The sequence below is a fragment of the Telopea speciosissima genome, chromosome 1, assembly GCF_018873765.1.
Source record: "Telopea speciosissima isolate NSW1024214 ecotype Mountain lineage chromosome 1, Tspe_v1, whole genome shotgun sequence".
Lineage (NCBI taxonomy): Eukaryota > Viridiplantae > Streptophyta > Magnoliopsida > Proteales > Proteaceae > Telopea > Telopea speciosissima.
The window spans coordinates 24,627,340-24,654,895 of record NC_057916.1 but is presented as its reverse complement, the minus strand read 5'-3'; the positions used below and the strand labels follow the sequence as shown (position 1 = coordinate 24,654,895).

General features: G+C 39.8%; 2 protein-coding genes across 3 annotated transcripts in view; one reads left to right on the top strand and one right to left on the bottom strand.

Annotated features, from left to right (window-relative positions):
• Positions 1–16,200, top strand: part of LOC122661428 (protein GET4) — a 47,924-nt gene extending 31,724 nt beyond the window's left edge. The window contains exons 10-12 of one of the 2 annotated variants that reach the window (XR_006332888.1): positions 7,425–7,509; positions 14,191–14,264; positions 15,904–16,200. Coding sequence is in view for 1 of the 2 variants with exons in the window: in XM_043856816.1 (XP_043712751.1) it covers positions 7,425–7,509; positions 14,184–14,264; positions 15,904–15,927 (190 nt within the window). In the remaining variant the exon portion in view is untranslated. Of the gene's footprint in view, positions 1–7,424; positions 7,510–14,183; positions 14,265–15,903 lie in introns of both variants that reach the window. The other variant, XM_043856816.1, reaches the window with a different exon arrangement.
• Positions 16,201–19,832: 3,632 nt separating this feature from the next.
• LOC122661418 (malonyl CoA-acyl carrier protein transacylase) lies at positions 19,833–26,669 on the bottom strand. The gene is made up of 10 exons (XM_043856804.1): positions 26,208–26,669; positions 24,518–24,603; positions 23,867–23,933; positions 23,546–23,688; positions 21,884–21,932; positions 21,648–21,785; positions 21,481–21,561; positions 20,494–20,670; positions 20,316–20,402; positions 19,833–20,172 (listed from the first exon to the last, which is right to left on the bottom strand). The coding sequence occupies exons 1-10, from the start codon at positions 26,553–26,555 to the stop codon at positions 20,110–20,112; spliced, it is 1,239 nt and encodes a 412-aa protein (XP_043712739.1). The 5' UTR covers positions 26,556–26,669; the 3' UTR covers positions 19,833–20,109.
• Positions 26,670–27,556: the final 887 nt, after the last annotated feature.

Sequence of the window (27,556 nt, the reverse complement as noted above, 5' to 3'; positions counted from 1 at the left end):
TGTATACCATGGGGATACTTTTCTATATATTTTTTCCCTTTAGTCATAGTAAGGGTACCAGTGTAATTTGCCTCTTTGAGGCCTCTATTATAAATAGAAGCTTGGGTTGTCTACTAGAACAACCAAGCATTTCAGTTCCAATCTCTTTCTCTCATCTCCTAAACATCCCCTCATCTTCTTACATGGTATCAGAGCAGTAAATCTATCTAGTTTTCTTTTCAGCCCTTCCTCCTTCATTCTATCGCCCACCTTCTCCTCTTCCTTTTGTCCTTCTAAACCATGACAGGGCAGCACTAATGAGGTGATTCTTATGAATCTAGTCACTGCCCTACATCCACCTCGATGAGATAAACATTATTTTCTTTTCTGCAAGAATCGATTGGAGAGCCTTCCCACTTTTTGCGATTTTTTTGATTGTTGCTATCTTGGAGTTGAGTCTACATCAACATTGAAGATCATACTCCTCTTCTTGAAGATCAAGTGCTGCACCCATGGAAGCTTCCATCATTGCTTGCAAGAGTGAAGTTCATCTTTCGATTTCAGATTTTAGGGTTTTGTTCAAAACCCTAACTTCATCGATTTCTGCTGTTCCCTTCTCAGATCAGGCTTATTTTTTGAGGAGTTTTTCAGCATAAAAAAAGGGGATCTCGATCACAATTTCAGCCCTTTCTGTTCAGTTTTTCTGGTGTGAACCTTCCTATTTTAGGGTTTTCTTCTAAAACCCTGGGCAGATCGATCTCTCATCCCTCATCAGCCACAGCTGGTCTTTGGAGGAGTGTTTCACCTCAGCAATAGGAGCACTCGATCCAGATTTGAGCTCCTTCTACAGGATACTTTTGGAGTTATTGCTGTGATTTTTTTTAGAAATCTTCTCTGTGTTGCTGCTGGTTCTGCAGATTTTTTTTTGGTCATCATGACTGGTTCAGACCTTACCTCTGCTACCTCTGGTTCTGATGGACAACCTCGGAGTGATTATCTTCCTTATGCATCTGCAATTAAGCTCGACAGTACCAACTACTTGATGTGGTCCAAATCTACCTACTTGACTATTGCAGGTCGAGGCCTCACTGGATTCATCATTGGCACTACTGCGAAACCAATTGAGGAAGGTCCTACTAAGAAAAGATGGATTGCAAATGACTCCATGATGATGTCCTTCTTACTCAACTCTATGCAGTCTGATATCTCTAGTGGTTACTTGTTACATGATATTGCTGCCCAGATCTGGGCTGGTGCAAAGGAGACATATGGTCAGGTTGGGAATGATGCCCAAGTATATGAGCTCCCTAAGAAGGTCCATGACACCATCTAGAAGGAACTATCTGTCTCTCAATACTGGGCTGTCCTTCGAAGCTTATGGCAGAAACTTGATCATTATTCCGACTACCAGCCTACCAATGCTGCGGACATTGCTTCATACCCAAGCATGTGGACAAGATTCGAGTGTATGATTTCCTTGCTGGTCTCAATGTCGAGTATGATCAGATTCGGGTTCAAGTTTTGAGCAGATTTCCTTTTCCCTCCTTGGAGCAGACCTATGCATTGGTCCATACAGAGGAGAGTTACCGAGCTGCTATGCTGCACACTCCTACTATTGATCGATCAACCCTCCAGGTTGGGGCCAGCCCTACTCCCACTGCAGATATTTCCTCTCATTTGGGTGCCTCTTCGAAGGAGGATGTTCGATGTGAGCATTGCAGCAAGCCATTCCATTCAAAGGCTACTTGCTGGAACCTCCATGGGAAGCCTGCTGACTTTGAAGCCAAACGTGCAGCCAAGGGTAAACCCAAGACCAAGGCTCATCACACAGAGACAGTTGCCACTTCACTCCCTACCGAATTGGGTCTTTCTCCGGAGGAGCTACAGGCCTTTCGTCGCATGCTGAGGGCCTCATCTGCTTCCACTGCATCCTCCACTGCCTCTGCACCGGCCTCTTCAGGTTCCCATTTTGCTCAGTCAGGTATTCCTTTTGGTGGTCATTGTGCATTGGTTGTTTCCAATCCGTGGATCATTGACTCCGATGCCACGGACCACATGACAGGTTCCTCCAACTTATTTCACAAATATACCCCTTCATCTGAAAAAGACAAAGTTTGAGTAGTAGATGGATCTTTCTCCTCTGTATTTGGGAAGGGTTCCATAAGCTGCTCTCCTTCTCTTATATTGTCTTCTATACTACATATTCCTAATTTTACTACTAATCTTCTCTCCATTAGTAGTTTGATTCGAAATTTGAATTGTAAAGTAACCTTTTTCCCTGATCATTGTTTTTTCTAGGATCTGGAGCATGGGAGGACGATTGGATGGGGTAGGGTGCATGGTGGTCTCTACTTGCTTGAGGGCGCTTCTACATCAACAGCCTTGCTTTCTCAGCTTCATTCAGCTTCCCTTGCTACTTTGAATCAATGGCATTGCCGCTTGGGTCATCCCCCTCTTGGGATCTTTTCTCTTTTATTTCCTAAACTTGTTAAAGAATGTAATCGTACTGAGTTCTTTTGTGAGGCATGTGTTATGGCCAAACAAACTCGGTTTACTTATTCTCCAATTAATCAAAGAAGCAGTGTTGTTTTTCATTTGGTTCATACTGATGTGTGGAGTCCCTCTCGTCGTACTTCCATTTCTGTTCACCGTTGGTTTGTTACTTTTATAGATTTCCATTCTCGTATCACTTTAGTTTATATGATGCAACATAAGAGTGAAGTATTCCGTTGTTTCCAACTATTTCATAAAATGGTTTAGACCCAGTATCAAGCTACCATTAAAATTCTTAGGAGTGATAATGGTACTGAATACACTGAAGGCCAGTTCCAGAAATATCTAGCTGCTCATGGAATCATTCACCAAACCAGCTGTGTTGACACTCCTGCCCAAAATGGGGTGGCCGAAAGAGAGAACCGCCATCTTTTGGAAGTCGCTCGTGCACCTATGTTTGCTCGTCATGTTCCTTCACAATACTGGAGTAATGCTGTCCTCGATTCTTGAGTGCTCGCTCTCCTATTGAGGTTTTGGAGGGGTCTTTCTCTTTTGTTGTCCCTCTCCGTGCTTTTGGTTGTTTGTGTTATGTCCGTGACACACATTCCCCTGGCAAATTCGAACCTCGTGGTCTCCTGTGTATATTCCTTAGCTATTCTCCCACGCAGAAGGGTTATAAGTGTTACTTTCCTCCTACTCGCGGTACTGTAGTGAGCATGGATGTTGTCTTTCATGAATCAGTTCCCTATCACCTCTTCAAGAGGAGTGTAATAGTGAAGATGTGGTTTTCCAGGAACCTTTTCTCCCTATTTGTGTTCCTTCACCTTTTCCCTTGCTTATCACTGACATTTCAACACAGGGGGAGCCTACTTATCAGGTAAAAAGGCTGAGGCTGATTGATGTTCCCAGCCTCAAAGTCTTTCACAGAAAGCAGTCAAAGAAAAAGCAAGGTGAGACCTCCACCACAACAACACCTAAACCTGTTCAATTGGAGTCCCTTGAGCCAGATCCGAGCTCCACTGGTAATCCCGCTTTCTCCTCATCCTCTTTTTTTTTTGTCTTGATTTACCTATTGCTCACTGTAAGGGAGCTAGGTCTTGCACTCAACACCCTATATTTCATGCTGTTTCTTTTGATGCATTATCTACTTCCTATCGTACGTTTGTTTCTTCCCTTTCCTCTGTTTGTATTCCACACAATTGGCAGGAGGCTTTTGCAGATGCAAAGTGGAAAGCAGCCATGGTAGAAGAAATGAAGGCTTTAAAGAAAAATAGCACATGGGATATTGTAGTTCTTCCTCCAGGAAAGAAACCAGTTGGGTGCAAGTAGGTGTTTATGGTCAAACAGAAAGTTGATAGTTGCATAGACAGATATAAGGCAAGAGTTGTGGCTAAAGGGTTCACTCAAACCTATGGAATTGATTACCAGGAAACTTTTGCTCCAGTTGCCAAGCTAAATACAGTGAGAGTTCTGTTGTCTTGTGCTGTGAACCTAGGGTGGGATCTACAACAACTTGACGTGAAAAATGCTTTCTTTCATGGAGAGCTTGATGAAGAGGTATACATGGAGGTTCCTCTTGGGTTCTCATCTGACACAACTAGTGGCAAAATATGCAAGTTAAAGCGTGCTCTATATGGTCTCAAACAGTCCCCTAGAACTTGGTTTGGCAGATTTCATAAGGCTATGACCTCTGGGAGGTTCAAACAAAGCAATGCTAATCATACTTTATTCATCAAGCGCCATGGCAACCAGGTTACAATTCTTATTGTATATGTTGATGATATAGTTTTAACTGGGAATGATAGGGAAGAGATGAATCGTGTCAAGGAGTTTCTCGGACGTGAGTTTGAGATCAAGGATCTAGGACAGCTAAGGTATTTTCTAGGGATTGAAATTGCCAGATCATCAAAAGGCATATATCTTTCCCAGAGAAAATACATCCTGGACCTTTTATCAGAGACAGGGTTGCTGGGTTGTCATCCTAGTGAAACCACTTTAGAGGCTAACACCAGGCTGAAGGAATGTGATGGAGAACCAGTTGACAAAGGTTGTTATCAGAGGTTGATAGGTAAGCTGATCTACCCATCTCACACACGACCGGACATTGCCTTAGCTGTGAGCCTGGTAAGCCAGTTCATGCATGATCCCTATTCTACTCATATGGAGGCTGTTCTTCGCATTCTTCGATACTTGAAGTCAGCACCAGGAAAGGGAATTCTCCTATCTCCACGTGATCACTTTTGATTTGAAGCATATACGGATTTTGATTGGGCTAGCTCTTTTGATCACAAGTCTGTTACAGAGTGTTGTATTTTTGTTGGTGGCAACCTAGTCACATGGTGCAACAAGAAGCAAAATGTGGTGGCTAGATCAAGTGTGGAGGCTGAATTTTGTGCAATGGCCCAAGGTATTTGTGAGTTATTATGGCTTCGGGGGCTACTTCAAGATATTGGTGTTCCTATTTCTCTTCCCATGATGCTATATTGCGACAACAAAGCTGTAATCAGCATAGCCCACAACCCAGTCCAACATGATCGTACTAAACATGTGGAGATTGACAGACATTTTATCAACGAAAAGCTTGAGAGTGGCCTTGTTTGTATTCCCTTCGTGAAGTCTAAAGATCATCCTTTTGTATTGGGCATGATAGATATCTATGCTCCAACTTGAGGGGGAGTGTTAAATTGTATGGTGTATACTGTGGGGGTATATGGGTACTTTTCTATGTATTTTTTCCCTTTAGTCATAGTAAGGGTACCCGTGTAATTTGCCTCTTTGAGGCCTCTATTATAAATAGAAGCTTGGTTTGTCTAATAGAACAACCAAGCATTTCAGTTCCAATCTCTTTCTCTCATCTCCTAAACATCCCCTCATCTTCTTACAAAAACGTCCTAGACATGCATGGTGGAAAGCAGCCTTTTGGTGGTCATGAGCTCTGGGGTTTGGTTGAGGTTTTAAAGAATAAAGGGTTGGGATTGAAGTGGGGTCTGAGGACTTAATTCTAAGGCGTCAATCCTCATTTTGGCATGATGAGATGGGGTCCATGTTGAAGTTTACTTGAAGGAGATAAAAAAGGACGTACGCAGTGCATGAGGCTGGTGTGGGGAGGGTCATAACGTACGGAGCCTTACCCCTGCTTTCGCAAAGAGGCTTTTTACACACACACACACACACACTGATGTGAACTGAAGTCCTACATCTGCAAGCAGAAGAAGAACCAGAATCTGTCCAAGTGGTACTAGTATTACTTAGTTGCTTAGTAGTTTATTTTCCATACTTAGTTTTTATTTTATGTTTAAATTGAACCGGTCCAAGCTGGTTTGTATCAGTGGTTCAATTTAAGTGATTTTAGAATATTCCCTTTTTGTCTTAGGAATATTTAAGTTGTAATTAGGACTCCCACCCCTCTCCATGCTTTTTCAAGGAGGAGGTTTGTAATTGAAGTCAGCCTAGGTTTTCAACTCCTAGGCTGATTAGGAACTTGGCCTTTTAGCCCTATAAATAAAGCTAAATTCGTGGGGGTCTTCTTTACCTCACAATTTTGAAAATTTTCTGCTCGAGGCTGCTGCTGCAACTTGTTTCTTCTCCAAGGAGATTGTCTTGTGTTTGATAAAGGTTGGTGGGATTGGTGTTTGATCCAATCGACACCTTGCGGTGTGAAGCCCGGGTGGTTCTTTGAAGCTCTCTTCAAGTTCTTTGCTCGAGTTCTGATTGTTATTCAAGGTTTCATCTTCAATTAAGCTGCTGCCAAGAGATCTCTTCAACAACAGTGAGTTTGAATCACCCCATCCCCAACCTTTCTTCTTCTAAACCTCTAAAATTCCAAACCCTAGCATTCCCCCCCATCTCCTAACCTTTTCCCCATAACCTAATTTCTGACCAGACCAAACCAACCTACAGAACCTGCCCAAATTTGGATCGAACACTCTCCTGCCCCATTAGAGCACTCGATCCACATTGCTGCCCAATCCATCCACCCTAAACCCTATATTCCATCATATTCTACCTTTCAAAACCCAAAACCCTAAACCTAACCTGCTGCCTATTCATTCCAACACACTGTCCTCCAGCAAAACTTAACATAACCTTCACTGATAGACTCCCTTACATCAAGTTAACCTAACCCTACCATCAAACCCTAACCCTAATTTCACAATTTTCACATATTTTGACCTAGCTGAATTACTTGGTTCATAGCAGATCCTGGTTATTGGCTTCTAGTTGGTCTCCGACGAATCTAGAACTACATTACACACACACACACACACACACATAGAATCATAGATGCCTACTATAAGTTAGGAACCCCCTAAAATAAACTTCTTTCCTCTATTTTTTTTTTTTTATAAAAGCTGTTCATCTTCTATTTTCTGTATAATTTTCCTTGTTCTTACTGTGTTTAATCTCTCTTTCTATTTGTCTTTGCTACTCTTAATGATGCTCATTGTGCTTTTTAATTGCTTATATTCAACATCTATATGCATTGGGACACTTTGGCCGTGTGCTTGGGTAGCATAGCCACCTATTGACACCCCTTGTGTCCCTACGAAAGTAGAAAATCTATCACTGATTCTCTTACCATGCACTCTTGCCTGTATCATTGTTCTGTTAGATGCATACCATCAAACAGTCGAATCACTCCACGGAGTGGCTTTGGACTGAACTATCAACTATTTTTTTTTTTGGGTGAATGACTGAACTATCAACTTGATTGATCTCATTATGGATATCTCAAATGAAATGAGTGAATGCTTCCTGCTCATTGCGCTATCTTGTCAACACGGTTATGGTTTCTGGGAACATGAAATTTCTCCCGTTAATCACATTAGACTCTGCCCTACTTCTCTAAATATTGAATTTCTGAAGCTTCTGGAAGGTGAGCAACTTTTTGACATCACAACAGATAAGGACCACTAGACATTACAATTTGATCTTTTGTTTTTTAATTGCAGTTTGGAAAGAGATGCTTTTCCACTTTTTAGGATGTTAAGACAAAAGTTTAAGTCAAGCTTGGAGAGGGAACCTGCATTTGATGAGGTATGCTTTCTTCTCTCTTACCTCTTCCTGTACATGAAAGACATCATAAAATTGGAGCTTGTCTTACTGCTCTTTTAAGCCTGCCATCTCTCTGTCATTTTGTTCAATCACTGTACTCAGGCAGTTAAAATCTCCTAATTTAGTACTGTAATTGAATGATCAAAATAGTACCAAAACAGAAGCTTTTCTCAGAGAATTAAGATCCAGATTAGTGAGAATATTAATAGACAGAAATCAGATGGTCAGATCAGAATAGTACTCAGGTCGAGTTCTGTTCTATGAGTGAAGATCCTTTGCTGAAAATCTGAGATCAATCCAATGGACAGATCTGAAATAATGAGCCAATTCTTGTTGCACTGGAAAAGGGTATTTCAGTCAAATCACAAATCAGACTAATAAACTGAAAACAGAATATTAATCGCCAATCGAATTTGATATATGACAGAATTATGCAGCAACAATAACCCAACAGAATGATCAAATCGAATCAGTAATCGGAAGTGCAGTAATCCAGAATCCGGGAATAAAGGGCAGAATTGAAATAATTAAATTATCTCTTGATCAGCAGGTATGACCTGAGAGAAAATTTGATCTAGTTCTTCCTTTAGGGTTTAGAATATCCAGTCAAAAGTTGAAGGTAATCTAATGGTTGGATTGCTTAATCTCAAAAAACATGTAGTATATGATCTTCTAGAGCTGATGTTGGAGTAGCTCCGATACATGATTAACTACGAGAAAGTCATTTGAGGTGGCATGGCCATGTTCAATGGAGGTCTTTGGATGTTCTAATATGGATGATGTAGATCCCATGACTGGCCAGCATTACCAAAGGAAGAAGAAGAACCAAGCACCTGGCCCATCGAACCAGGTTCTAATGGGCCAGGACTGGACCAGATCAAGCCAGCCTAGCAGGACCAGATCGAGCCAGCCCAGCAGGCCTTTTAGAAGACTCAAGATTGTGCCCCACAATTTTGACAAAGGTGGTCTTTGACCAGTCAAATCCTAGTTGCTTAGTTTCTAATTTATTAGTTACTAATTTGATTATTCTTGCATGTTTAGAAGGCTGGATTATAAAGCCTTTAGTAGTTTCTAATTTCAGCTAGTTTCTATTTTCAATCGGTTCCTATTGTCAATAGTTGCCAGGTTTTAGTAATTGCTAATTTTTACTTTCTATTTTTGTAAGCTAGCCTAAGTCATTAAATAGGCAGCCTTTGTAAGAGCTTGACAATGAATTAATGAGAGAATTTTGGAGGCATTCCTTGCACTTGATTATGGGAGGAAAATCCCTGTTCAACAGCTGAGATAGCTGTGAGTGAGAGACCCAGGGCTGAGAAAGCCCAACCCCCACTCACCTCTATCTCGAGCTTTCTTCCTTCTCTGTCTTTTTATTCTCTGCTGCTGCTGCTTGAAGACCATTAGTCTATTGAGTTTGTCTGCTGCTGGTCGCTGTTGCTGTGCAAGAAGACTCCATATATGTGCTGCTGAAGATCTGCTCTCAAGTCTGATTGGACCATTCAAATCCTTGCTGAACCTGGGCTTCTTCTGCAGAATTCGATCCTCTTTTGATTCCTATTCTGGGATCTATTCTCTGCAAGGTTTTGGGGTTTTGTTCTACCCTTAGGGAAGACCACTTGATCCCTGTTGTGGCCCCTATCTCCTGCTCTTATTGCTGCTTCTGCAATCCCCTCCCCCCCAATTCGAGCAAGGTTTGGGCCCTTTTTTTTTTTTTAACCTGCTGCTGTTTCTACTTTAATTCCCCTGTGACAACTAAGGATTCTCTGCCTCAGTCTTATTTTTTGAGCCCTCCTAATTGCTGCTGCTTGTACTTTGATGCCCTACTGTGAGTAATCTAAATCCTCTTCCTGTTCAAGCTTTATTCTCAGATTTGATTGCTTATTTCCTTCTACCTAGCCTGAGTTTATTGGAGTTTGAAGATTATTTTTGGGACTGTTACCTTCATTAATGGAGGAGTTGATTCAGATTGAAGGAACTAAAAGAGTCAGGGGCAGACCTAAAATGACCTTAGGAGAAGTGGTGAGGAAAGACATGCATAGCTTAGGCCTTGTATCAAGTATGATTGGAGGGCCAGCATCCATGTAGCCGATCCCATTTAGTTGGGAAAAGCCTGAGTTGTTGTTGTGCTGTTGCAGGAAAATAGAAGAATACTTGTTAATGGATGGAGGAAGATGGAGTAATAATAACAACAGAAAATAACACCTGGGCTTCACACCGTAAGGTGGTTCGATTGGATCAAACACCAACCTACCCAGATCGCACACAAGGGGTTCCTTGGTCAAACGCAAGGGAATCTTCAATAGAGAAGAGAGCAACAAAACATCAACTTTATTTACCAAATTCGTGTACAATGCTTGCCTGCCCCCCTTACAACCTTATATAAAAGACCCAAAAATAGAAAAAGGGAAGGTCTAACCCAATCCTTAACTAATAAGTTAACTTAAATTGACTAGGAAAGTGAAATAATAAAGGAAACAGACTCAAAACAGGACTGGACTTGTAGAATCCTAATCTAGCCCAATTAAAATTCTTAATAACAATTACTTGCAACTTAAATTGAACCACATCGAACAGGTTCAATTGATCTAGCCCAAAACAACTTAAAAATAAACCAAGTATAAGAAACTAAGTTCTAATAAAAGCAATCCCGTATGCAGCCTTAATACCCATAGTTTAGACCCATTAAAGTGGCCTATTACATTGAAAACCCCATGGACCAAAGGCCCAACATGTATACAACCCAACCCTAGACTTATTCCTAAGCAAACAAACCCCTTTTGATGTAGATCGAAGCATGAAGAAGAAAATGACGAAAATAAAATTTGGAAAAAGTTACTGTTCACGTGGTACTGTTCACGTGAAAAGTGCTGTGGGCCCATGGAAGCTGCCATAGTTTAGTTTCTATATTCAGTTTTAGAAAGCATATTCTATTTCATTGCAATAGAATTGTAGGTAGTTTCTAATTTCAGTTTGTTACTATCTTTATTTTGTTCTCTAAAATAGGAGTTTCTATTTTAATGTATGTTAACTAGATTTTATAGGAAGTTTCTATTTTGGTTGTAAGCTACTTGGTAGCCAACACTTTCTATTTTGTAACCCATACTTCTATTATAAATAAAGGGAAGAGGGCACCCTAGCCCACGATTTGAGTTTAAGAAAAAAAAATAAAACGAAAGCTTTGGCTAGACTGAGATAGTCTTTATCCCTTCTTCTCTTCTCTTGCTATTTTGATTTCCCTGTTTGCAACACTGCAACCAAGTAACCGTGGCTGAGATCTGAATCTATTGAACACCTTTGAAGATCTCCATATAGACCTACAACCATTGGGGGTTTGGCTGCTGGTTTTTGAGACTGGAAACACCTGTGGCAGACTTAGTTTCTAATTCTGTATTGCTGATTTAACCTGGCTGATCTCTACAACCAGAGCTCCTATTGAGCTTCTGCTTTGGGGTTCCATTCCTCTGTTATAGATCTCCACTCGATCCACAGGAGGACCAGATCTGACACCTGTATATTGGAGAATCAGAAATCCTAAGATCAGCACCTGCGGCTCTCTGTTCCTTCAAGTTATTGCTACAAGTTGGGTCAACTTATTGGATCACCTGAACAGCTAATATTTGGAGGTTGTATTCAAGGTTCTAAAACTCGGGTTTCGACTAGCCAGAAACCGAGTTCGTCTTGGTTTCGACCATATCTCGGTCGAAACCTGGGACTCTCTCCAAGCTAACTCAAACCTTGGTTTCGAGGCCCAGAAGTTGTTTTTTTGCCCTGATTTTTGTTGTGCTGCCTATTTTTGACATTTTCAACCCAATCCAGGCATTTGTTTCACCAAGAGAACACTAAAAATATTACTTGTGGTTTTGATCCAAGTTTGATACTGTATATTGTTCTTGGACATGGTATTGAATAAGGTTTGACCGGAACATAACTCCTTAAATATAAATGAGATTTAAGCAATCTTGGATTTGTTAGAAAGCTTTGTTTTGACAGTTTTCTAACAAGTCCAAGATTGCTTAAATCTGATTTATATTGAAGGAGTTATGTTCCAGTCAAACTTAATTGGTGTGTGCGAATGCTCTCTGAATGAAAATATTTTTTTGGACATCAAAACAAATGAATATTTTATCGCATTTTTGGTTTTTAACAATGTTTTACCATATTAAGATTTATGAAATTTTTAGATTTGAGAAAAACTCCAGCATTAGAAAGTTGAAAATTGCACCTATCGTCAAAAATCCAATTTTTATTCTTGAATTGGGGGGTTGACTTTTTTTCCTTTTGGAATTTGATTTTTTAACTATTTTTATTGGATTCAAATAGGGGGATATTTGCTTATTTATGAATAATATCTTAAAGTAAATGAATACAGATACAAAAACATTTACTTAAATGATATTAGACATAACTAAGTGTCTGTCTTGGTTCTGGCTTGGTTTCTGGCATAAATACCTAAATGTCCTAGTTTTGAGCCAAGTTCCCCCTAGTTTCGATGGGCATATGTGTCGAAACCACCGAAATATGGTCGAAACCATCGAAACCCGGTCGAATCCAAGGATTTTATAAAATCCCCCTTCAACTCGTCTCGGAAACCTGCGAAACTAAGTTAACTTGATGTAGTCCTAGGTAGGAGTAAACCCACTAGGAACCAGGGTAATAGGATCACCAAACAAGGCTGCTGGTTCGAATGGGCAGAATTAGGGTTAGGACTAGGAATTGGAGCTAGGGTTTTATATAGTAATGATGTGCAGGTCAAAAGGAAGCTAATGATATAGTTTTAAATAGGTTTAAACAAAATTAAAATTCTGAAATTCTAGGGTTAGGGTTTCGGGTTTTGGGCTTTAGAATCTAGGCTGAAATTAGGGTTTAGAGTGGTATTTTGGGGCTGGACTTGGGATCGAGTTTCCCAAACAGTGAGGGGAAGACTCAACTGAAATTTGAAGGGGAATGGATGGCTGGAAGTATAGTTTCTGAAGTTTAGGGTTTTTTTTTGGGTTTTATGTGAGTGAGGGGATTAGGGTTATTTATGGACAGTTGAGGCTGCAGGTTAGGTCGAGTGGAGGGACGGCAGTAAGGGATCTGTGGTTAAATTTTGGATGAAAACTGATGAAGGATGAAGGCTGGACTGGTTTAAGAATAATTAGGGTTTATGATAATCGATTGGGAGAGTGTAGGTCTAGGTTAGAAGGTGAGAAACAGCAAGGTAGTTGCAGAAAAAATAAATGACTTACTTGTTTTGCAGGGGATCTGAAAACAGCAAGTAGAATCAGCTTGTAGGAGAAAAAGGACCTCCCGATTTACAAGATGCAAGGAGTCGCCGGAATCCACCAGCCCTCACCCTTGATATGACTCACAAGGGGTCTTGATATGACTCACAAGACATGTCTCTGAAGAGAGAAGCAGCAGCAGCAAAGGCCAACAGCAAAAAGCTCGATTTTAAAACATAATTGGGTGGTGCAGCCTCTCCCACGATCTATTATTAAATAGGAGGCCAAAGGCCTAATTCCTAAAACTATTACAACTCTAATCTCCCTCCAAAATCGTGGACAGGTACAATTAAGTGATTTAAAACAATTTAAAAGGTATAAAAAGACTCAATTGACCCTAATGACTTAAAACAACTTAAACTACTTGAAATAAAAGAAGATTCCCTATTAGCCAATAGGATATAAGAACCTCTTAGCCAATAGGAGCACTTCACTTAAATTATACCAATTGAACCAATTGGGTGCAACCAATTTAAACTGGTTCAATTAAAAACACAAAATAAAAACTAAGTATAGAACTGAAATAACTAAACTAAGGCTCCTACTAAAACCCTAGGCTTAGGGTGGGTTCTTCAATTCGAGGAGGCTAGGGTCTGCATCATAACTCAGTGGTTTCGATAGGTTTCGGTCAAGTTTTCCTTCCATGGTTGTAGTTCCATGACCTATATCTCCCCTCTCTATCAGTTTGGCAGAAATCCATTGCCTGCTTTGTCTGAAATCCTATACCCTCTAATTTTGTGACTTGTGCATATCTTCACATCAGGCCATCAGAATTAGCTCTAATTTGGAGGGTAAATCCACCCTAAACAAGACCTAGGCTTGATCTGAGTTTAAGGTCCATCTGCTGGCTGAATATTATTATTTTGTTATTCCTTCAATCTCTAGGTAACTAAACCTAGAGCTGATCTATGGCTAAGGGGTTTGATTTCTGCTTGGGTTATATTGTATTGTAGGTAATATTAGGGTTAGGTTACTTGTAATCTGGCTTTACATTAAGTTTTAGTGATGTATCTGCATCACTCGCGCCCCCAAAAAAAAGAAAAGAAAAGAAAAAGATCTTGTGGAACAATATTTTTCCTCAATATCTGATCACTCCCCTACCCCCACAAAAAAAGGATCTTGTGGAACAATATTTTTCCCTCAATCATATATGTTTAACTTCATAGATTCATTCCCCCCATACAATTCTGTTTTGTTTCTGCGTAAAAAACCATGTAAAAGGAAGATTTGCAGGTAAAATCAGTACAAAAAGTTAGGAGTGTTCCTGTTACCAAGTTTTTGCTTGGAAACAAATGGACGTAAATGATATAGTTACAGCCTGTCCTTCAGATGTCAGTTATACGGTTTATTCTGACTGTTATGCGTGTTAGACTCTAACATAACTTGTTTTTTTAGTTGCTAGATGTGATAGCAGAGAAATTTTATGGAGTGCAACGCAGGAACCCCTTGCAAGGAATGTTCGGGGATATTTTTAAGGTAAGCAACTATTTCATCATAAGATTGTGTGTGTGTGTGTCCACTGAAAGATGCAAAAGGGAAACGTCCAGCAGCTTTTGAGCTGTGACATGGAATTATTTCTGGTTCCAAGACTGGATCCAGTAATTCAATATGTTTGAACATAGTTTACATCAGCTATGGAACTGGAAAAAAGGCATTCATTTTGTACCCTCCAAACATAATGGGTTACAAGATTTATCATGTGGGAAGCCATGAATCCCTTCAGTCACAAAGATTCCATAAGTGGCCTCCATAATTCTGATTGACTAATCGCAGTAACCACTGTTTAGAGCAAGGTGGGAAGTTCAGTATTGACAAATCCAGCCATTTGACTCATCATGAAATCATAGACAAGGCTGTATCAATTGTTAACTTGGCACATTTAATTGGTTAATCAAATGATTTACTTGGTTTTTGGTGTATATATATATATAATTGCATTAATGTATGATTTCTAGCGTATTTCTTGATCTTTTATATGTTGAAAAGTGGCAGTTTTGTAACAACCTGTGGGATGGCTAACAGCCTAACATGGGTGTCTCCATGTGTTAAAAGTCCCACCCTATACCCATCTCATTTGTGAAGTTTCAGCTAGACAAGTGAGTTCAAAGTGCCAAAATTACAGAAATCCCACTAGAATATATTACAGTGAAATGGCATTCATGTGACTTTTTAATTACTTCCAGCACTGGTTTTGGGCTGAAACTTGCTCAATGATATGGATGTAGGTCCACCATCAAATAGAACCATCAGCACCCATCCATGTCTGCCATGTGGCAAAAGAGCAATAAAGTGTCACCTTTGAAATGCACTAAACCCTGTGACAGTTTTTCTTTGGTAGTTCTATAGTTATTAAGTTATTTCTTGTTAGAATGAGTCATCTGGATCACAAATCCACTTGGATTGATGGGATCCTGAGGGATTTGATCTTTCAAGTTTGGAAGTTGTTTGACAGTCTTATTTTGAGCTTAAATTTGTAATGTGGGCCAAGTGAACCATCTGTGGTCATGGCAGTAAAACATGTCACAAAATGGAATAAAGCTGGCAATTTTGTTCTTCAATATATAAATGGGACAGGGTTGGGTACTTGGGTATGCCACCTGCTCCAGATAAGCGGGTGGCCTTGCCCAATGGGAGGTGCAGGGTGGTCGTTTCATATGAGTGTATTTTAACCTCCTTCTATTTATCTCCTTTGACTGTTGTTATCCTGTTTATGCCTTTGTGGCTATGGTTGAGTCTCGATCCAGACCAGGGGTACCACCTTTACCAATTGGTGATGTCCACATTGCGCCTTGTCATCGAGGGGTCTCTCAGAGATGTCAGACCAGACCTCTCAATGACAAGGAGCAATATTGGGATCAACAATTGTATGATCTGTCTTAGCTTTGCAGGTAGAGGGTGTGCTTTGTAAATAATTTATTAAAAAAAAAAACGGAAAATGTGTGCTCTTTGTATTTTAATGGTTTTGGGAAAATCTTATTTATAACTTTCCCCCACCCCTTCCCCCAGAAAAAAAAAGGAAATAGAGAGAATATAATCCTTTCTATGCTGCAATGTGGAACTTTTCATTATCCAGGTTCTGACACCAAAGACTTGTTGAATTTAAACACTTGTGCAGATGATGGGTAGCGAAGGACTTTGAAGATTGCATTGGATTATTTGTTTCTGTTCCTTTCTCTCACATTTAATCTTGCATTGCACATTGCCAGGCTGAACTCAGTGAGCTGTTTGGCACTTCAGAGGCATTTAAATTATATTATGGTAAATCAGGGCCCGTATTGTAGCAGTACTAGAACTTTTTGTTACTGTTAAAAAATCTTAGCCTGAGCCTGTACTAATAATTTGTATGTGTTACTTTATCGTGAGCTTTGGGTCCGTTATAGCACTGGTGAGGAATCAAGAACTTTGTAAAGTCATCATCCTTTCTCCAAAACAAGCTCCTGCTTTGGGTCCCTCTTCGCTAGCTTTATTGCTGGCTCTAAGCGCCCACCCCCTCTTTGAATGAAGAGGGGAAAAAAAACCAAAAACATTTATATGAAAAAACATACCTTGTCGCAAACCTATTCGAAACAAAAACAGATTTGAGTTGGACTGAAAATCAATCCACTATTAGAGGATGAATTCGAGGTTGGTGCGGCCATGTTCGCTTTGTTTGAAAGCCAACTTCCTCCCATGTGGTAGATAATAGCGTCTCTGCTAGAATGGACCGGCTCTCTACCGCTACCCCTTCACTTTTCTTGGTGTGCACAAACCTTTGGTCTTCAACTTTTGCATTGCACTTTTTATTTTTTATATTTTTTGGGGTTGTATGTTCCAACCTATTCATTGGCACAAGAGGTCTGATTCAATTGAGAACAAGATCTAGTCTCAAATGTTTCTAAATTTTGAGCTTCTCAACTAGGTGTTCTGGACTCTGGACCAGGGATTCAGTAATGCCTACCGATCTGGATCGGCCCGGATTTTCGTCTGGTTTCATTTGAATTTTTTTATTTTTTTTTACCATTTTACCCTTGTTTACGTACTGATCTACTGATACGGGATCGGTCCCTGTTGATACCTATACAAATTGGCCAATTTGAACCTATACTAAAACCATGCTCTGGATTGCCTTTTCCCGTGTAATGTACTGGTCGGAGAGGTGACTTTTAGTAGACCCAGAGAGAGGGGTAGAGGTAGGATGGACAGCACAGTTGGCTTGGCACCTTCAACTGAGGTAGGTGTCTGGTGGGGTTGATGTGAAGTGATATTAAAACACGTGAGACTTGACAATGGAGAAGGCATGAAGAAAAAATAAATTGAAGTTTCGGTGATATTTTTGGTTGAAAAGAGAATTTTACTACATTTTGTATGTTTTTAAGTTTAAAACTAACTGCAAGGTCTTAAGTGTGTATTAACAGAATAAAAATTTATCAATATTATTTGGATTGCTAGAAATAATAGTGTTTTCGTCAAGTCAAACCTAATCCTGTTAGAATGTTGCTAAGTAATTCTCGGATGGATCAATGAGTCTGATATCCTAATGTCAACTACTTTTACCCTTGAATCTAGATTCTAATTTAACCCTCACCTGTCCTCAGTGTCTGACTATGTTGTCAGTGGATCAACCTATTTATCGAGAGGGTTACTAACTGGACCTCGGTTCTTCTTTATAATTATCAATTTTATTCTGGATTTGGACTTTGAGGATCAACTCAAGAGTCATAAGTTAGTGGATTATTGCAGGGATTGCAGAGTGCAAAAGAGCAGGGGTTTGAAAAAAAATTAGAAATATGGACTGAGTCTGCAAATGGTGGATTCACTTATGCAGGGTACCAAGGAAGGATGGCTATCAGGCTGTGGGAGCTATTCCCATTTTATTCAACATTATTAAAATTATGGAAAAAAGAATGATGCCGGGTTGAGTGGCCCCTGTGCCCGTACAGCCCCCCTGAAATGACTATCCGCCCCCTATAAAACGAAAATCTCCCTGGTTGATGTCCCTGCGCGTTTTTCCATTGCCCCCACATTGGTGCAATTGGTGCAGGCCACGCAATCGGGCAGCATTCTTTTTTCCCATAAAATCTTATGCGTTTGTAATTATTTTAAGGAAAAAATAACTCTACATGGTCGCATGGCTCCTGTGCCCAGACACAGGAATGCAAGAAAGTACTCCTATTCCCCCCCCCCCAATGAAATAAAAAACATCTATGTTGATGCCCCTATGCACTCTCATCGGGAGCCATGCTGGTGCAGGTGCTACATGACTAGATAGCGATCTCTTGCATTTATTTAAAAAAAAATTTGTTGTATCATTACTATTACACATAGTTTAGCTCAAAAAACTAGGCTTGAAAAGGAGGAATATTTGATGGTTACGGATGTTGAACAATTTATTGACATTAAATCTTAGGACAAAGTATTCCTCCACCAATAGAGGACTCTTCACCCACCATTTTAGGGTTCACAAACCCCTCCTAGGGTTTAGGGATGTAATTGGATAAATGAAAATCCGAATCCGATTTGCATCTATATCCGTTTAGGGACATCCATATTCGTTTAGAGATATCCGGAAAAAATCCGAATACTCCCATAAAAATCCATCAAAAAAAAAAAAATCCAAATACTTAATAATAAAAAATTAAGTAAAGAATGATCTTGAGGGTTTTTGAAGATTTAACAAGTTCAGAATATGAATAAAAGAGAATCATGATCTAAGAGATATGGATTGAGAATGAATTGTATCCGCTAGGGAGAGGAAGGTCCGAGTTACACAAGGCACAGATGTAAACGGATGGTTGAAAATTCAAATTCGATCTGCATCCAAATCCGTTTACAAGTATCCGTATTCGACCAGAGAATATGATCACATCTGATCCGTATCCAAGGCGAATCTGATCCGTTTACATCCCAATGTAGGGTTTTGTTATGTTCCAAAATACCCTCCTCATATCCATTCCCGCTCTCTCCCGCCCCTGGGGTGGAGGGAAACTCGGTCCTAAATAATCATACATTTTGTAGACGACAAATCAAAGCTATGAAGTTAGCTGTTCTCCAAGATTCGGATGCAAACAAGGAAAAATAATGTACACATTGCCAAATAGTACACGCTCTCTCTCTCTCTCTCTCCTCGTTGCCCATGTGGGTTCATTCGAGAATTGATCATCTGCACGTACCAACAGGTGAACGTATACCTTAGAGCGAATCACATTTTAATTTTATTTTCATAAAAACCCTTCCTCCCTTTGTAAATGACAAAAATAGAATAGGTGGTTGACTCTCACATGTAAGTTCACCTGTTGGTGAGAAACCAAACTCGGCTCATTGTATACAAATTATGTAACACTCCCACCTGCAAAATGTTTTAGTTATCGGTATCGTTATTTCACTCAACACCTATGTTTCGATCGATCCAATTCATAATCAAAAAAATTTCTTCTAGATACAAATCCATTTTTTGGCCGTACCAATTGCTCCATCAGTGTCACAACGATATCAGGCTTTGACAATACCGATATATATCAACTGATACTTAAAAATGCTCCCATATTCCCATTGGATTGGTGTGGGAAATGCCAAAACATACGAGCTGTGGCGTGTAGATCCCCTCAATGCAAACAAATATCAAATGCAACATTTAAAATTTGGGAGAATGTTCTCTATGCCGCAGCGCAGCCTGTGCCCAGGCACATGGGGATAAGGAGAGGGGGTGATTGTTCACGTACGTGAGTGTACGTGAATGACTCACAACCGTTCAGATAGAACATTCCCACAGAATAGATTCCATTTGAACGGCTGTGAGTTCTTCACGTACGCTCACCTACGTAAAGATTCCCTGCACCCAATTGTGTGTTGTTGCACGTATCTGCGCCCAGCCACACAGCCGGGTGCAAAATGACCAACACACCACTGCGTTTCCATGGGGGACGGTTCTTTCGCACCCCTGACTGTGTCTGGCCGCAAGTAAACGCCCCAGCACACAACCAGGTGGCGTTCTTTCTCCCATAAAATAAAAAAATAGGGGGTGAAGGGGTGGGAGGAAGAGCTCGACGACTGGACTGAGGATACAGAGACAATAAATACTATTTTTAAGTTTTAACATTCAAGTTTCCAAGCACAGCTATTACAAACTCAGACTGGGTCGCGAAGTACAACGACACTCCCACCTTCCAAAATTTCTAGTTCCGATTCTCTCCATTTTCTCATGGTAGGCATTGCTAGTTCAACTCCGAAGTCCAAACAAATAAGCCATCGGTTGAAACATCAGGTGCCCTCAGACAATTCATGGAGCCATACATAGACGGGCCTCAAGGCCTCACTGGAGGAACACACTCTTCTTAATCTGTTTTTAAGCACCAATGTTCTCTATGGCTGCACTTTTATCCATCCTTTTAACGATGCCAGCTATAACCTGAAACAATCCAGCACAAACTAATTATGTGTTAAAAAGATCGCGAGCATGGAATAGAAGGCGTTAATGGCAGATTCAGCTAGTGCGACATTTTGTCTGGAAATTAAAATTAGCTAGACAGTTTATGGTAGCAGTGAGGTTACCTTTCCAGGTCCTAACTCATAGCTCTTCTTGAGCCCTTTAGCTAGGAGATTCTTCACTGTGGTCTCCCACTGAACTGGAGAAGTAACCTATCATTTCAAGTAAAAAACCCAATCAAAATTCTGTAATAATGTGAAATTGAAGATAGGAAGACACAAAAAAAATATTGCATAGGCATACCTGACGTGCCAATATCTTCTTAATTGTATCGGGATCTGCATGTGGCTGAGCATCAACATTTGATATAACCGGGATTCTGGGGGTTTTGACTTCTGTAGCTGCAAGTGCAGCTTCCAATCTTGAAACAGCTGGTTCCATGAAACTAGTGTGGAAAGCACCAGCAACAGCAAGCCGTACCTAAAAAAATAGAAGAGATGCTATTAGTAGAATCTTTCATCTGAGTAGGAAATCTGCCATACTTGGCGATGCATGAAGTAGCTGCCTCAGAAAACTGTTCCATATATCCATGTAACTCATAAAGATTAGATAAGCATCCAGCATTCACACCTTGAAGCTAGGGATTTAAATGACCAGACCAAGTCAATTTTTGAGTTCTAACATGAGAGTCAAGAGGGTATTCAGGCTGAAGACGAGTCTAAATTTCAGACACAGCCCAGCCAGTCCTAGGTGCCACTTTGATAAGCCCTGGCCAAACTTGGGAGATAATCAGGCCAAAGTTGTAATAATTTTAGGGGGAAAAAGAACACTACCTGATCACATGGTCCCTGTGCCTAGACACAGGTGGGTGCATAATGACTGCCCCACCCCCATGGAAAGGCAGAAATCCCCCTCCCCCCCCCCCCCCCCAAAATGATGTTTGTGGGCATGCTCCCATTGGCCCCCGCACTGGCGCAGAGGCCACACGACCAGGTAGCGTTCTCTAGAAATTAGATGTAGTGGTTACAGTAGACTATTAATTTGCCTAATACAGAAAACCATCATATAACATAAATACACGTAAATTCAACTAGTTGAATAGTAGCATTGTTTATATAATTAAAATTTATTAATTTTTGAGGTGCAAACATACAAAAGCTTGACAGGCAATATGCCAAGCACAACCTACCATTCCAGATCAACCATATTGGAAATCTATCTGAAGATTTTTTGCCAGAGTCCCAACATAGATGAAATAGTAAAAAAATAATAAATGGAGGGAAAACTTACAGTCATTCGAGCCTTGAATGACTTCGCCTTGGCTTCTAGTGCTTCCACTCCTTTGACACCTCCAGAGACGGCATAGTTACCCTACAATCATGAAATGTAGTCACACCTCAATAAATTTTAACGGTTACACTCTAAGGAGTAGTGAATGTATTGGTAACTATTCTTACAGGACATAGGAAATTTGCAATCTGAACTTTATTTTCCTCATCCACTTCTTGGTTAGCTGCATCACATAAAAGTTGGACCTTTTCTGAATCCAGTCCTATGACACTGACCATAGCACTTTTAGCAGCATCAGCTGCCTCCTGATGAAAGCCATTTAAGAATATATTCAGTAAGAAGCTCCCTGAACATGTTAGGATGCAAAAGTAAAATTTTTACCCAGCCATTTCTAAATGCACACCTGCATGGCCTCTCCTCGTAGTTTGACCAGCTTCAGTCCATCCTCAAAGCTAACAGAGAGATTCCGATGGTTACAAAACAACAATAATGAAAGAATATTGAATAGAAATCAATGTTAAGCAATGTATTATATTATACAAAGTACATTCTTCCATTAAGATATGCTAAACGACAATGTTTGTGGCATTTAGGTGCAGTTATGATGCTCCATATGCTCCATGTCTTATCCATGGAACAGTGATGCACATCTGGATGGCTGAAATGATAAGGCCACCTCTTTTATGAGGCTATTTATCCAAAAGTTAAGTACAAGGTTGGTGAAAGAATGGATGTTAAACATCTGATTGAGAACTACAGTTGTACTGGTTTAAACTTAAGACCAAAGGAGTGGTTACACTTAGACTTATAATCTATTTGATTCCTCACTTCTGTTAGCCCCAAATGACTGAATGGTAAAGATCAAAAAGTCGGTCAAAGAGTAAACATTCTCATAAATTGCTTCATATAAGTTTTCTAGCATGACATAGCTTAATTTATAACACCATTGGTTACTTCGAAAAAATTGAATTATGAGGCTGATGCAGATCGAAGAAGGAAGGACAAGAGAAGAACAGCCTAAAGTGGGCCTGGGTTGTTCTTGGAGCTGTTCTTGGGCTAAACTAAACCCAAATAAGATTCTACAGTTTGGTTGTTTTTGGTCCAGCTAAGCAGCCAAGTTGTGGGAATTTATTAGAAGACTGTTGTACCAATAAATTCCTGAATTTCAGGAGGGACAATGTCAAGCAAATGCAGTTTGCATGGGAGATCTTCTTGTGGGGCCCAGCTGTTAGAAGTTGTAATATCATGTGGATCAGATTCCAATATTTTAGGATCTTATTTTGTCTTATCTTTAGTAATATCTTTTCTAGTTAAGATATTGTAATCGAGCAGGATTATTTCTATAAAATCTACCTGTTATTTAGTTTTTCTATTTTTTTAGTTTCCCATTGAGTAAGGAAACTCCTTAGGCTGTGTGTGGAGTTTTCCACTCAGTTTCTAAATTTGTTTCATTACTAGATAGGGAAATCAATTATGCCAACTATTCTGTGAGAAGCAGAGCTGATATGAGATGCTGTTCCTGTGCATCCAAGTAAGTAGTGTGACTGTTCTATTTGATTTAATACTGTTAGAAGACTGTTGAAGAGGTGTTACTGCTGTGCTACATATCTTTATTACATCTGAAGTTTCTGTTGATCAAATACATGCTTGTGGTTCTTTTCTGCCCTTGCCGGACTGCAACATTGAGGTACTGATATCTATACATCTGACCATTGAATTAAGATGAGTTTTATGTATGATGTTCCATCTAATGAGTAGAGGACATGTTATGAGTTTGATGATGATCTGCTGTGTTGATATCAAGATACAGCGTGGTTTCTATATCTGAGACCATAGTTACTATTTTAGTGATCTTATTATATCTCCATATCCAAACCCTGGATTGGAGTCAAACTTTAGGAAGTTTAAACCCTAGGGAAACCAAGTACTTTTAGTAATTTGGGGCTGATCAGATTTTGGTTTGAGAGATATCAGACTTTGTTCTGCTGGTTGTGCACTTCTACGATCCTGTTGTGGGGATTCTGAAATCTACTATGATCTTAGTTTGAATCCATCAGTGGCTCACCTGAAAGCTCCAGCGAAGGCAAGAGCAGTATATTCTCCTAAGCTCAGACCACAAGTGACATCTACAGAATCAATTATCTGCTGACCTCCATCACGAGCACGTATTACCTCAACTGCGGCTAGGCTTGTGACATAGATAGCTGGCTGCAAAAAAGACGGAATGAAATGTAAATGTGTCAACTGAAGTTTTCTTATTATCAAACCAAGGAGTGGAGAGCCACTATTTTACGCTCTGCAGCTACGAATATAATATTACAGAAATATCCATTTTTTTCAACACTAACAATAATAACCCACGGCTATGAAGACAGAAGAATCAGACCTGGCTTATAACAGTTGAATTCAGCTTTTCTTTTGGTCCATTGGTGCAAACATCCAGAAGATCGAAACTGCATTCAATGAAAGCATCCATATGAGACTCAATAAGCAATTTACACAAGTAGATAACTATCAGTGCCTGAAAGAAACACACAGCATAGTTGAATATTTGATTTGACTCCAAGGATCAATGTTTTGAGACTGTAACCTTGTCTCATTTATGAGTCGATGGAAAGGCTGAGTTTCAGAATGATGCAGAAAAGATAGCTATAGAAGGAGCTGGAAAAGGAATTGGGGTAGGTTAAATATGTTGCCTGATAATGCCTTGCCCCTAATGAGGCTGGTTTTTGTGAGGCCTAATCAAGTTTTGGTTTTCCACTTGTAAGCTTGTAGCCAAGTTGTGGGTTGTGGAGTCCCTCAGTTGTTTTTAGCCTGTCTGTTTCTCTACGACCTTTAGGTTTATCACTGAATTTTTCCACATTATTCAAATTATCTCCTGCCTTGGCCGTGAAATTCTCTTACTCCCACCATATCTGTAGGTCAGGTCAAGAAAGTCGGGTTTGGGTTTAGCCTCAACCACATCAGACCTGAGTCATTGCAATCCCTTGGAGAAGCATCCAAATAATAATATTATGCTTTTCATCCTACACTTTACCCAAGTATGTCATTAGCTTTCTTGTATAAGTTGGCAGCAGCTGGCACATTTTGAGCCTCCATGCCCATTCCTACAGCTTGAGCACCCTGAAACATGAAAGGACGAAAATGTCACTCACGGGAAATAACAACCAATATCAGCAAAATTATGAGTACAGGATGATTTGAATGTTCCATGGATAGGAGAGTAGTTTGTTGAATCATTAATTTTTTGCATTTTCAGTGAAATTACTAGGACAGTTAAATTGATGTTTAAAATTGAAAATCATAAAAAATTGTTGACAAAATATGCTTTTGGACTCAATAGACTCCAATTCCACCTTCATCAAAGAAAGGGCTAGAATAATAAAAATTTAAGAAATGTCAATTAAGAAGCTAGATGAGCCTAGTATGCAGAGCAAAGATCTCCAGGAAGATTCTATGGTAGTTGAGTGATTGTGTGGAACAGTGTTTAGCAGAATACTAGAAATTCATGGGGAATCCAAGCACAAGTAGGAAGAGATGAATACTAATAAAAAAAAATGCAACATTAACTAAGAAAGCAACCTTACATGGTTCATCTACAAAAACAGATTTGCCATGAATTCACACACTGAAGTAAACAAGAAGAAAATTTGTTTCTATTATAAACTAGATAATAGAGGCACTTTGTTGTTTTAGACATAGTCTTCTTTAGTTTGAAGATTTATGTATGGCCTTCTCATATGGGTTTGCCCCTTTTTTTACTTTTTTTTTTTTTTTTCACACTTTAGACACAGGAATCTTCACTGCTCGGCAGGAAAAAAATTGAAAATAAAATAAAAACCTAAAATTGGTTCTTTAAAAATGTTTAAAGTGGGTCACTGGTCCAAATAAATTTGCTGGAGAATGTGGAGAGCTTGAGGACTTGAAGCAGTGACAATCAAAATTAAGCTGACAAAGGCAATAGCCAAAAAGATTTAAAAAAAATGACGAAGTAATAGTCACACTTCAAAGACATTAAGTACTTTCTTCAAGATAGCACATTGTTCTGAACTTGATCTATGGGGTGGAAAAATACAAGTGGAATCAACTGACTGTTCATACTCTGAGGGTTTAGTTTTAAGCTGACAAAAGCAATAGCAATATGGAGAACTTAGACATTAAGTACAAGATAGCACATTGTTCTGAACTTGATCTAGAAAATCAATGGTAACTGACTGAACTTCGGGTTAGTTGCTTCAATATGGAGAACTTAGAGTACAAGAGAAGAGCTAGAAAACCAATGGTAAGTGTCGTTAGAAAGCTCCTGGAAAAGAGCCAAGATGAGAAATGAGATAGGAGGCCCAAGAGCAATTGTGGGCTATAGTGTTCATGTAGAAGCTGCTCTTGTAACCTAGTCCAGAAGTTTTTAAGTGGAATACTAATGGTCTCGTTTAAATAAGCTCAACAATTTCAGCTCAAAGTAAAATCCCCAAATAAAACAGTTAACAAGGAGAACAGACTTAAAGTCATAAAGGTTTCCTAACTACCCAATCAAGCAACCTTGCTCCATAAACTTCACTTTAGAAACGTTTTAAATTGAAATACCATCACAATTTCGTCAGATCTCCAAAATCCAACAACATAATCGAGAAAAATATATATATAAGGAACGATTAATTCATTGAAAATTATAAGAAATGCGCAATTTAAAAAAAAAAAAAGGATCACGAAAATCAGATGTTGATTACCTGACCAGGAAATAGAAAAGCACAAGAAGGCTTATAATCAGAAAACAAGGCGTCATCAACAGCCGTTCGGGATCCAACGGAAACACTCATGGAAAGCCTAGATTTGTTAAGGTTTTCAGAACTGAAGTCGCGGATTCGAATTCCACGTCTGGAACCCGTAAAGCTCGACGAATTGCAGCTGTTCAAGGACTCCGAAGCATTGAAGGTTATCATTCGAACAGGAAGAACCGGGGGGAGAGTAATGGAAGACATTTTGGGGATGGAAGAAGAGAGCGAGAGATTGAGGATCAGATGGTGCGAATGTGATGATGGATTGGTTAACAAGTTGCCGATGAAGTGGGAGCGCATGCAATTTATGTTTATAATGAGTTTAGTTTTTGATTAGTTTCAGCTTTCAGAAGGCGGAGTTCACGAAGCTATATGAATTGAGCAAGAAGGTCCTCCACGAGTGCTGGAGAATATTACGAGAAAAAAAAATGTAGAACCAGTAAAACCAGCTAACGGCCACTAGGGTTAGCCGGTTCGGTGATTGATTCATGAATTGAATTCAATTCAACTGTAGGAACCAGAAAAAAAAATTTAGAGGAACTGTTTCACCAACCCCACCAACAACAATGGCTATTGGAGGAAAATTATCACCTCCAGTTTGCTGACCGGCCCAGTTCCCCAGTTCCTCTAATTAAAGATCCGGCTATTGGAACGCTGCCATTTCCCAATTCCACCCATGGTTTGAAGAATCGGTATCGGATCACCCGTATCGGTCGATTTGTATCAGTATCAGTAGAGATTGATACCGATTTTTTATCGATACAATACCGATCCAGGTACTGACCAAGGGTAAAAATGTGAATATATATATATATTTTGGAATTTTTGGGTAAAATCATCCGATCTAAACAGCTACGACCCAGTACCATATCATCGGTATCATTTACCGATACCGATTACTAAAATCCTGGTTCCACCAGGAATCTCCTCCTTCCACCTCTTCCTCTGTTTTTTTTTTCTGGACATGGGAGCTTTTAAGTTGGCCGATTTATGTGTATAAATTGAAAACCAAGCGCCCAAGCCCAAGCCCAAGCCCAGTTATGTGTTTTTTTATTCAGGAAACCAAGCCCAAGCCTGAGCTATCCCGAGTGAGACCGTGTGATTCAATGGCCTTGATAATTTTTCTCTAGTTCGCTTGGGCACGAGGAAATTAAGTACCTTTGAAGCTATCGTTTGCAACAACCCCTTGGTTGGTTGGTGGTTTGCTGGTTGGAGTACATATCAGAGGTCAAAGTATCAACTCTCCTAGTTTACATATTGTGCCAAAAAAAAACATCCCTTACCCCTTTGGTAATTGTAAG

Coding starts and splice junctions, on each gene's coding strand:
- LOC122661418 (XM_043856804.1), bottom strand. CDS start 26,555: ATGCGCTCCCACTTCATCGGCAACTTGTTAACCAATCCATCATCACAT. Junction 20,671..21,480: donor CATTCAAGGCTCGAATGACT/GTAAGTTTTCCC, acceptor CTATTTTTTTAG/GTACGGCTTGCTGTTGCTGG. Junction 20,403..20,493: donor AGAAGATATTGGCACGTCAG/GTATGCCTATGC, acceptor TTGAAATGATAG/GTTACTTCTCCAGTTCAGTG.